Raw genomic sequence first — 10,685 nt, 5'->3', positions numbered from 1 at the left:
ATTCAAATAAAAGGCACGTGTTGTCACCGTCCTTCAGTATAGAGGAGGGGCTATTAATTCGTTTCATTACATCTATACTGTGTTTGGTAGAAGCATTACAAATTCGAAATATCGAAATTGAGCATAAAACGAAAAAAAGAACACTTTTGAAATTGATAATTTGTTGAATATCTAAGGCTTCTCCTTTTCTAATATCTGACCTGAATACACTTCATTTTACTCTCCTCGTTCTAAAGTTAAATTTCATTCGAATGTGTTATAAATGCTCTCTTTCTTTTAAATTAAGAGAATATATATTTCTACTCTTCTTGACAGAGTTCTTGCATCTAAATTAATAACTTCCATATCTCCAACTCGTTGTCAAAAAATTTGAATATTAAATTTTCATCTATCTAAATGTGCATTGTATTTTAAAACTTTTGAAAGGTCATGATAATTTGTGCAGGCTTCTATGAGAAATACTTTAATTGTCACACACCCACACTCAAATTTTATTATTACTGTGTTCTAAAATAAATATTTTAGATAATGAAATTATATAATCATAGTTTCATAGTTATACATAGTTTCATAGTTAAACCGTAAAGTTACACAAACATGATATTAATATACATATTAAAGTGATAACGAGTTGAATGTAAGTCTGTGTACATAAACGTTAAAGACTTTGTTATCTATTGAATTGTATCAATGGGGAATCTTGAAGAAAAAAAAACCTGTTAAGCCTACCACAAATAGAGCTTGCTTTAACTTCCTTTTACATCATAAGCGAAACAAATCTTGACTGGTTTATGAACTCGGTAAATACTCAAACAAAATACAAGTATGTACACTTGCTTCCTTTATTGATCGCATGTTGAGCGACATTTATACAAAGGCAGATATAATAAGACATTGCAACTTTTTCAAAAGTTTGATCCTTTAATTTCTAAGCTGACAATATGAACTTTGTATTGTTGCTCGCGTGGATTATCAGTATCGTTGATTCAACATCTCTTCCATGTGGACCTGACGGATTATGTCATTGTGAACATATAAATGTTATGGATTGTTCCAAAACTAATGAGTTACCATTACGGAACGTATGTGACTATATTGATGACAGTAAAGGTGTCAAGATTAATATTTTGCACCTGGAACAAAATGGATACAAATATATTCGGACGGAAGACATAAAAGGCTGTAAGTCATTGAAAAGTCTGTATCTAAGAGGAAACGAAATAAGCTATGTCGAAGATGTTTCTTTGAAAAAGTTTGATCATCTAAAAACGCTTGATATGAGCCATAACCAGCTTGATGTTTATAATAAAAGAGGGACACTAGCATTTAAACTTCCGCAGTCTTTAAAAAAGCTTATGCTAAACGGAAATCTGAATGTTTCGGACTATGGCGGTGCTATGTATCCGGACCTTTCGAATCTGACTAATATTGAACAGCTCATTTTCGACGGACTGAAAGACACATATTTTCCTGTATCTTACAGTGAAATTCAATCATTACGTAGCGTATCATTGTCGGGGTTGGATGGAAATTGTAATATGCCTTACGTTTCAAATGACACATTTAAACACCTAACTCATATAAGGACATTGAATTTGTCGTCTTGTGATATACAAAATATTGAAGCTGGAGCGTTTGAACATCTTCTGAATTTAGAGGTTTTAGATCTGTCTCATAACATGAATCTTGGATTTCGTAAAGCAATGAATATTACATACAGTTTACAATTCACAAAGATTAAATCATTGAATTTTTCTAAACTTTATCCAACATTTGGACTTGGAAATCAAGTAAAATTACAAGATGTGTGTTATCTTTGGAATACGAACTTAACTGAACTTGTTTTAAATGATAATAGAATTCAATTAATAGAGAGAAATGCTTTAATTTTGACGCCAAGCACTTTGAAAATCTTACGTGTAGAAGGCAACACGTTTACTTTTGGGCCATATTTATTTCAACTTGGGTGTTTGGCACATTTAGAAGAATGCTATGGGAATTTCCAAAATCATGCTCGTGATCCTTACTTGTATATGGAAGAGCCTAAAATAGATGAGTCCGAATTTGTGTTAACCAACTTAAATTGTCCATATACTGCACCAGACGTTTTGATAAACATAAGTAAAAAGAAAAGAATATGTCCATATTTCAAGGACAATAATATAAACATGAACAAGACTTTGCCCACATCTCCACCGGAATTGAAAAGACTTGAATTTTCTAATTGTGGCATGCAGTACAATGTAACTAGTGTGTTAGTAAACCCAACTCCCTATAAAATGGAGTACCTAGATGGTTCAGGTAACATTTTTTACTCCTGGATAGGGCCATTTGGCCCGTTTCCAAATGTTAAATATCTTAACTTATCTCGCAATTATTGTACACACATTGGACTAAAATTCTTTGATAGCTTTCGAAATGTTGAAAATCTTCAGATTCAAGAGAACTTTCTAGGGTTAATTCTCTCAGTAAATATTAGGACCCGGTATATTTGAAAAATTATCGAAGTAAATTTGAAATTATGTCAAAACTTATTTCCTTCTACATCCGCTGATTTTTAAAAAAATGGTACATCTGACCAATTAACCTTAGTGTGAAAAATATTTAGTCTTTAGCATTGACGTTTTTCCTTGAATAATTTGTACATTTGACTTAAAAATTTAACTTTACCACTGGTCCGTCTTCTTTTGGGAAAGCTGGAATTAAAATTTAAAAACGTTCCAAAAAGAACTTCACAATTGACCTCGAAAAACACCTTTTTCTTAGTTTTTTAAAGAAAGGATTTTTGGAATGGATGGTAAACATGAATGAAATGCTAAATTTCGTTCATTAATTTTACAACATTCGGGCAGGGTGGATGGGAACGATTTGTAAAATGTAATAAATTTTAATTTGGATTGTTTTTCTTACATATATTATTGTAGTTTGCTCTATAGGTTTCCTATTCCTTCATTGTTATTGGTGGTGTTATAAGAAATAGATAAAACTTAGATATCTTTGGATGACAAAGATAAGTTTTGGTTATTCAGCACATCAATCTTTAACGAACCAGAAGGTTATGTATGTGCTTTTATTTCATATGCAAATGAAGATGTACGTTTTTATTTTGGACGTTATGATGCCAAAACTAGAAGGGACAGGTTTAAATTGTGTTTAATGATAAAGACTTTTACCAGGTTATCAATATTTGCTGACAATATTTCTACAAAGCCATCGGGAATAGCAGGAAGACCGTGGGCTGTTATATCTCAGCAGTTTTAAAAAGCAATTGGTTTTTTTTGAGTTCAATATGGCAAGAATGGAAAGCATTTTCTCTCGTGGGGGTAATAGTTGTCTTTTATCATTGTTAAAATAAAACTTGGGAAAGACGTTTCCAACAAGAATATGTCGGATGAAATGTTTGGACTGGATGAGAACCCAACACATAATAGAGTACCACAAGAGCAAATGGTGAACTTGTTTTGGGGGACAATTTCCCTTCAAGTCTTAAATGAATGAAACATTTAATAGACTTTTCAACATGAATGAAGTCGTCAATATATGTATACCAATTGTTAAACCTATTCCAAATTAGAAGCTTTTTTTCCTATGATACAATTGAATGCATTGTATTATGATATACATATCTGTTCGTTGATTTGCAAATATGTGCTGTGTGTGCGTCATGCGTTTCTCTGTATTGCTGTTGTTAAACGATTTTTTTAACGGTTCGTAAATAACTGACTTATTTTATTATTATCTATTATTTTATTAACCGCAACCAACAATTGTTATTATTTTATATTATATTATAAATACCTTCAAATTTCTAATATATCTACCATAGCATTAAGTGCCATATCAATACAAATATTTCAAACGTAGTTAAAATTAGGAAAATCTGTATATTACACCTTAATTTTTTAAGAAAATGTTCGCTTTCAATTTTCCCGAGAAAAAAGCCTTTTTAAATTTAATGTTTACAAATAATTACTGATGAAACAGCACTGAATCCGTTACTTAATTCGTTATAGGTTGAAGCAATGTGCTGATGAAAATAGTGAGTATTTTCCAACATTGTTTAGTCATATGTAAAACTATTTTAAAATAGGGAAGCTTTCAAATGATTCATCAGTTTCCAGCCGGATATGCGTTCTTAAAAATACGTGTAAGCTTTCCTTCCCATTGAATATTAAACTTAAGGACTAGTTGTTTATCATTTCCTCTTTTTGTGCTCCCGTAATTAGACAACAATTGCTTAGTCATCCTCTGTAACGCTGTATCAATGACATTGTTTAGTGAAATGTGAATGTTATGCTAGGTTTAAACGTTGTTGGCGACGCACTCGAAACGTGTATTTTGTGAAAGTTGCTTTTTTTTCCTTGGTCTTTTTTAAAGATTTTTAAAAATAAGTAAAAAGTAAAGTATTTCTCCATTTTTAAGTATAACAATGCGATTCATTTGTTACGGTAATATGTAGATTAATCTAAATCGGGTTATTTTGTAATGTTTAGAGGAAAGGCACCCGGACAACTTATATCATATCAAAGTTGTCTTATATAAAAAATATACTTGACAATATGACAGTTCGCCTCATCGATTTTCTCATTGCTAAGTTACTATTATAAAAATTAACAGAACATGAACATGTACACGAAATTCTATATTTTGTCCGGGTTTAAGCCTATTTTTGGATTTTAACTTGTGGCTTTTATTTGAAACACCCGTAGATTTTGCTGTTTTTTTTGTTCAACTCTTCAAATATTGGATGGAAATAAAAGAATACCATGCTAAGTATTTATGTGTTATCGTTTTAAAAAAAATGTGGATCAAGGTTAGTAAATTAACTTTACAGGAAATCTTCATTTGGTTTAAACAAATGCATGTGGTTTATTTTTGATAACGAATTGGTGACAGAAATAATTTTGTGTTAGAATAATTAAATCTGTCGAATACCATAGCGTGCATCAACGGGAAATGTAGGAACATAAACTGCACTTATGACACGTTTTCTGATAAGTAGAATATTCGCATCCTGTCTGTGTTTGTTATTTATTATTTAATTTATTCACAAAAAGGATGTATACGAAGATATATGTCATGGTTTCCATTTATTTCCACGTTCCACAAGCAAGCATTCCGCTTTGGTAACAAATGTACTAAAATCAGCATAGCATGTCATATATTCAGGCTATTTTTACGAAAATGTTGAAAATAAATTATCATTAAATATTGCGAAGTGAACAAAGAAATTTAATATATTGATGACGGCACTTAAAAATTTTCATAAATTTGCAGGAAGAAGTCTAGATATTCGAAAACAGATCTTATTGCGTTAGTACCGTAGTAGAAATGTGGTGATAAATACTGCAGAATCAGACAATAATCGCACGTAATATGTTAGTCATTACTTCAATTTTGATGGGTTTTTTTTTTTCATTTCTAACAATCTTAGTACTCTTGGCTCAAAGCTTGATTTTCTTGAAATATTTGGCTCACTTGGAGGCATTCAGTTTTATGTACGAGGCACTGATCAAGTTAAATAGTAATTAGATCTAGAGATATATGTAAATCTATAAGAACTCCTTTTGCACAAGTAACCGATTTTATTCATTTCTCTTCCATCGTTTTTATAATAATTATATTTTAAAGGCCCACTCAGCTCCCATTACAAAAGAAAAATATTTCTCAAATTAAAGCTGCATGCCTCCAGCTGAGTCAAAATATTTTAATAAAATCAAACTTGAGAAATATGTACTATGATTTTAGGAAAAAAATAAAATGATTCAAGATTCAATTAATATTGATTTTTCAGTATTTACAACTATATTTCTACTGCGTTTCTAACGAATTTAGGGCTATTTATGCATATTTTGACCACTTTTTGGTAATTCACGTGGGTTGTAGTGCCATTGATAATGTGTAATTGCTTCCTTCTGGTTATTTAACAATATTATACATTCAAATCCTTTTTCAAAATTTTTTATGAAAATTATCTGAATCTGGAGGCGTACATCTTTAAAAGTGACATTATGCCCATCCAAGGGTATAAATGAGTGAACAAGTGAATGTCAAAATAAATTTTCATTTTGCCATAATTCCTTTTAATATCAAAATTTATTTCACATTAACAAGAAACAACGCATGGATTCAAACGTAATTTTCATTAACATCCATTAGAATTTACCGGTAACATTCATTTCATAAAAAGAGTGGGGCAGTCTTTTTATATTTTAGGCAGATTTAAATTTTATCCCAAACATTTTCCAATATGAACTGTTGGTTAATCACCATTTTATAAGTCAATTGTTTGAAATAAATAGTAATTTCAGCTCAACTTGACCATAAAAATATGAGCATAATGTCACTTAAAGCTTTAGTGTGTACTGTAACAGTTACTTTGTGGCCAAAACCATCATTTGCGGCTTCTGTTTTTCGGCAATGATACGGTTCAAGCGATTTAGTATTTGTATGTAAGACAAAATACCACTTTGTTTTTATACGTGTTAGTACTTTTAAAATACAATAGATTATTCTCATTTTACGCCTATCTCTACGAATTTCTTTTGAAATCTAATAATAATTTTATTAATTTAAGTCAATTATGAAGCTATACGGCATCATATGATATAAAGCATATACCCAAAATAAGAAGAATTTCAAAAATCATTTAATCATTGGAACGCTTAAATACATGTACTATAACGCTATTATAGTCTGTCCCATCAAATTTGAACATTCCATTTTTTATTTAATATAATAGTAAAATCATTTAAATTAATGTCATCTTAACCCTGACGTCAATATCTCTAGGCATGTTTTTCATTTTTTTCATAAAGTCAGTAATATGGTCAAAATGTTAAAATTATATTTTTCCCCGTTGACTTACGTTGTAACCTGACGTGACGTCCATTTCAAAATGGCGGCGCCCATATAGACGTCATTTAGGGTTCGTCTCACAATTACGGTGAAATGTACTCGTTAATTATAAAAATTTGATTATATTTATTTACTTACTGATCAATAGCTAAATGTTATCATTAAAATGAAAAATGGGAACAAAGTTGGTGTCAAAAAGGCAATTTTACTAGCAAACTATTATTAAAATAATTAAAATCATTTAAAGCTAAAATATCGCTAACCGCTTTATAAATTCTTACACACAAAGATTAAATTAATAACCATGATAAACTGTCGTATTTTTGAAGATAAAAAAGAACAATGAAGTGATTTGATTAGATAGCTTTCCATACCGCAGCATGTCGTAGGGAGCGGGAACACTAGCTATACAGAATATAATAAACAATATCAACAAGGAAAGGCGGCGTTCAATGAACGTAACCCCCACATGACCCAGCTAGAAGACTATAAAAAATGGTTCTTTGCTAATTAATGTTTAATTTACACAATTCTTTAGTTGTCTGAATTCTGTCCACTAGTATGTATCACTTCTATTCAAAAATAATTAAATTGACCAGGTTCGATGGGATACAAGAAATGTTACCCTTCTTATTTCGGGTGCGATGTCCGTGCGCTAAAACTTTCCGTAGGTTTCAACTTTCATCAAATACTACTTTATCATGCAAATCTGACAAGAAATATATAGAAAGGAAAACTGATTCACTATATGTTCAGAATTGGTTTGCTTGTTACCACAGTGTCTACTTTAACTAACTCCCTGGCTAATGAGAGAACACAGACTCGCGTTCGAGGAAAATGTTAAATTATAAGAATATATATATAATATCATGCTTTCTAGTTTGAGCAATCAAACGTAGGCCTATATACACTTTAAGTTTGTAAATACAAATTTAACTTCCCGTCTCACAATTCAACAAAATGTCAGTGATTTCACTGATTTGATATTATTAAGAATAAGTTTGAATAAATTGAATTGAAGTGTTAAATAAGCGACAATAAGTGGTTTTTTATAAGACTCAAAGTGTTACATATAATATTATGTTAATATGAAGGGAGATCGAGTCAAAGAGAAACACCGAGTGACTTTCTCAATAATTTTAGCCTTCCTAAAATTAAATTTAAAAAATATTCTGTGAAAATACAATAGATCTAGCATATTTTTCGCGGGAGAAAAATACGGCATATTGTAATATTTTGTAGCTAAAATAGTAGGATTTACAGAAGTCATGAAAAACGAGATTATATGTAGGGAAATTATTTCTGAAAATATGTAAAATAGTTTAAAACATAAAATCAAAACGAATGTACTATGTAATTAATGGAAGAAGTATTGTACTGTTGTAGATTCATGTCATTAAGTGTGATTAAAATTATCTAGATGATCTAAATGTTATCAAAAGTTTTATTATTCATATATGAATTGAAGGTGTATTTTTACAGTTAAGTTGCAAAATCTGGGTATACAAAAATTATTTTAAATTCCATCAAGACAAATTCATCTCAACGCTAAAATTATCTGTTTGAGGTTACATAATGCCTAGGCGCTCTCTGTCAATGCCGCAACTGGAATCGCGAGGCATTTTTGTTACGTCATATATTTCGTAAATTGTTGTTGACGTAATAAAGTTTCGTCTGGAATCCATTTTCAAGAGTTATAAGCATTGTGATGTTGACAACTAAAATTGATGGGCCGTTCTTGAATTATGGATTTGGAACATAATGAATTATGATGTGTTTCATTTACATATTTCATTTGCTAACCCAGATAACTCCACAAATTGAACAATGTTTTAATAATGAGACGGATTAACAGTTTAAAAAATCTGGATCATCATAAGTGTACTGTAGGAGTCATGTCATTTAGGAGTTTCGAAGTAGAAAAAAATCGGGTCTACGGAACTGGATAGATACTGGCAATGAAGGAATCTTCAGAAGGGACGTTTATAAATATCTATTCCGAAATTCATAGGAATTCTATTCAGCTTAAAAGTAAGTGCAATTTCTAGATATTTTATCCATTTGACTCGGTGTTCTTGTTGCTTATTTTTCTTTCTTTTTTTTAAGTTTTTCATCATGCATTGCAACTAAACTGTTACATCTTGTAGATCCAGCTTTGTAAAATAATCATGAAACGACCCCGAGAACCTCATGTATATTTTAGAAACATGACACGTGCTTTCTCCCGTTCATCTTCAAATGAAGAGTACTTCGGCAATGGCTACGGAAAATAAACAACAGAGATTTTCCATAGAGAAATCAAAATTCGCTTTCACAAGAAAAGTAGACATTTTAGAGTAAAATCCTGAAAAATCTCGAGGGTGACTTTTTTTTAGTTTACAAAAACAGTTAAATTTTTATTCAACCTCGTTTTGTTATTTCACACCAGGCAAAAGTTCATTTCCATTTTTAATGGGACAGACTATAGTGTGGTCAACACACGCAAATGACGTCATGCCAAACACATGGTCGGCTGTAACCGTTTTACCTTGTCGAAAAACGGCGAATGCGTGATGAATATTAGATGTTTATGATCACAAACATTCATCTCGGGTATGCCATCGAGTAACATTAAAATATTTAACCCGAAATATTGACTCCAAAGCTGATTTCTTTAATTCAATGACTGTGTCAAGCACATACGTTGTTTTTCTCATAATCTATGCCAGACAAATACATAGCTGTATAATCTACTTCTCATGACACCTCTGGTATAACCGTTGACATTCAATGCATAAAATGTTTTATAGTGGTATTTATTATCAACTTTAAATAACCTCAATGTCTCATAACGTTAATTAGATGTCGTTTCTGAAAAGATTATTTATACGTTGTAGACATATTATAATTATACAGAAATAGGATGAACTGTGTAACACTGTATGTTACAACAGCTAAATATAACAAAGATACCAAATCACCACCTGTCTTCATGACGTTATTTAATTTTGATTTATAACACCGGTTTTATATTCTTTGACATGAATACGATACATATTAATAATGTTGATTATTTATACATAAGCTTGCTCTGTGTTTAAATATTGCAAGGAAATTAAACCACTTAAATCTACAGCCAAATGTCTTTCAATTCTTAATAATCAAACTTGGTGTGTTTTTAAATTATTCTTTAAATTATTCTTCACTTAATCTTTGTTATTTTTTTTTTCGGCGCTTGGGTTCAAGTGCTTCAAGTCGTTGAATTTAACCAATTTTCCACTCATCGATATGTGTTGCAATCCCACCAGGAACTTTAGATAAGACCTTTTCCCTGTCGGTGTGACTTGAAACCAAACCAAATTTATAAAAGATAATAAGACATGTGTTAACAAATTGTCACTCTTTATATCGAAATGTTTAGTTTTCCATTTTAAATTATTAATTTACCTTCCTCCTTAGTTTGTACGTGTAATTTTAATTTATTTTACACATTACCGTTCTGTTTATCGTCAGCAGACTGTTAAAAGTTCGAACCATGCTGCTTTACATTGAATTTGATTGAAATGTTGAACAAGGTTGGAAATGAGGACAGAACCGTAAAACAACAATTGTATAAGTCAACCGCAGAATAGACAACTCTTTAGTATATTCCTATAAACAGAGTGGTTTCCCTTATTGGGCAGATGATCTGCATCGTTTTTGTAGATAAAGTTCATACCGCCTTGAATATTAGTTGATCTTTTCAGCAACAAAAGAAACATTTGGCCTTTATCCATCAAACTCCATAGATTGTATCCTAGTAGTAGGTAAATGATTTTTTTTAATATATGACAGTACTTCAAGGTCAT

The 10,685-nt window shown here is 30.8% G+C and overlaps 1 protein-coding gene across 1 annotated transcript; it reads left to right on the top strand.

Annotated features, from left to right (window-relative positions):
* Positions 1 to 781: 781 nt before the first annotated feature.
* On the top strand, positions 782 to 2,495 carry LOC132730837 (toll-like receptor 4). Its single transcript, XM_060716883.1, has one exon. The coding sequence runs from the start codon at positions 942 to 944 to the stop codon at positions 2,493 to 2,495; it is 1,554 nt and encodes a 517-aa protein (XP_060572866.1). The 5' UTR covers positions 782 to 941.
* The last annotated feature ends 8,190 nt before the right edge of the window (positions 2,496 to 10,685 follow it).

Source organism: Ruditapes philippinarum, unplaced genomic scaffold (genome assembly GCF_026571515.1).
Source record: "Ruditapes philippinarum isolate M1 unplaced genomic scaffold, ASM2657151v2 ctg827_1_1_1_1, whole genome shotgun sequence".
Classification (NCBI taxonomy): domain Eukaryota; kingdom Metazoa; phylum Mollusca; class Bivalvia; order Venerida; family Veneridae; genus Ruditapes; species Ruditapes philippinarum.
This window is presented reverse-complemented; position numbering and strand designations above follow the sequence as displayed.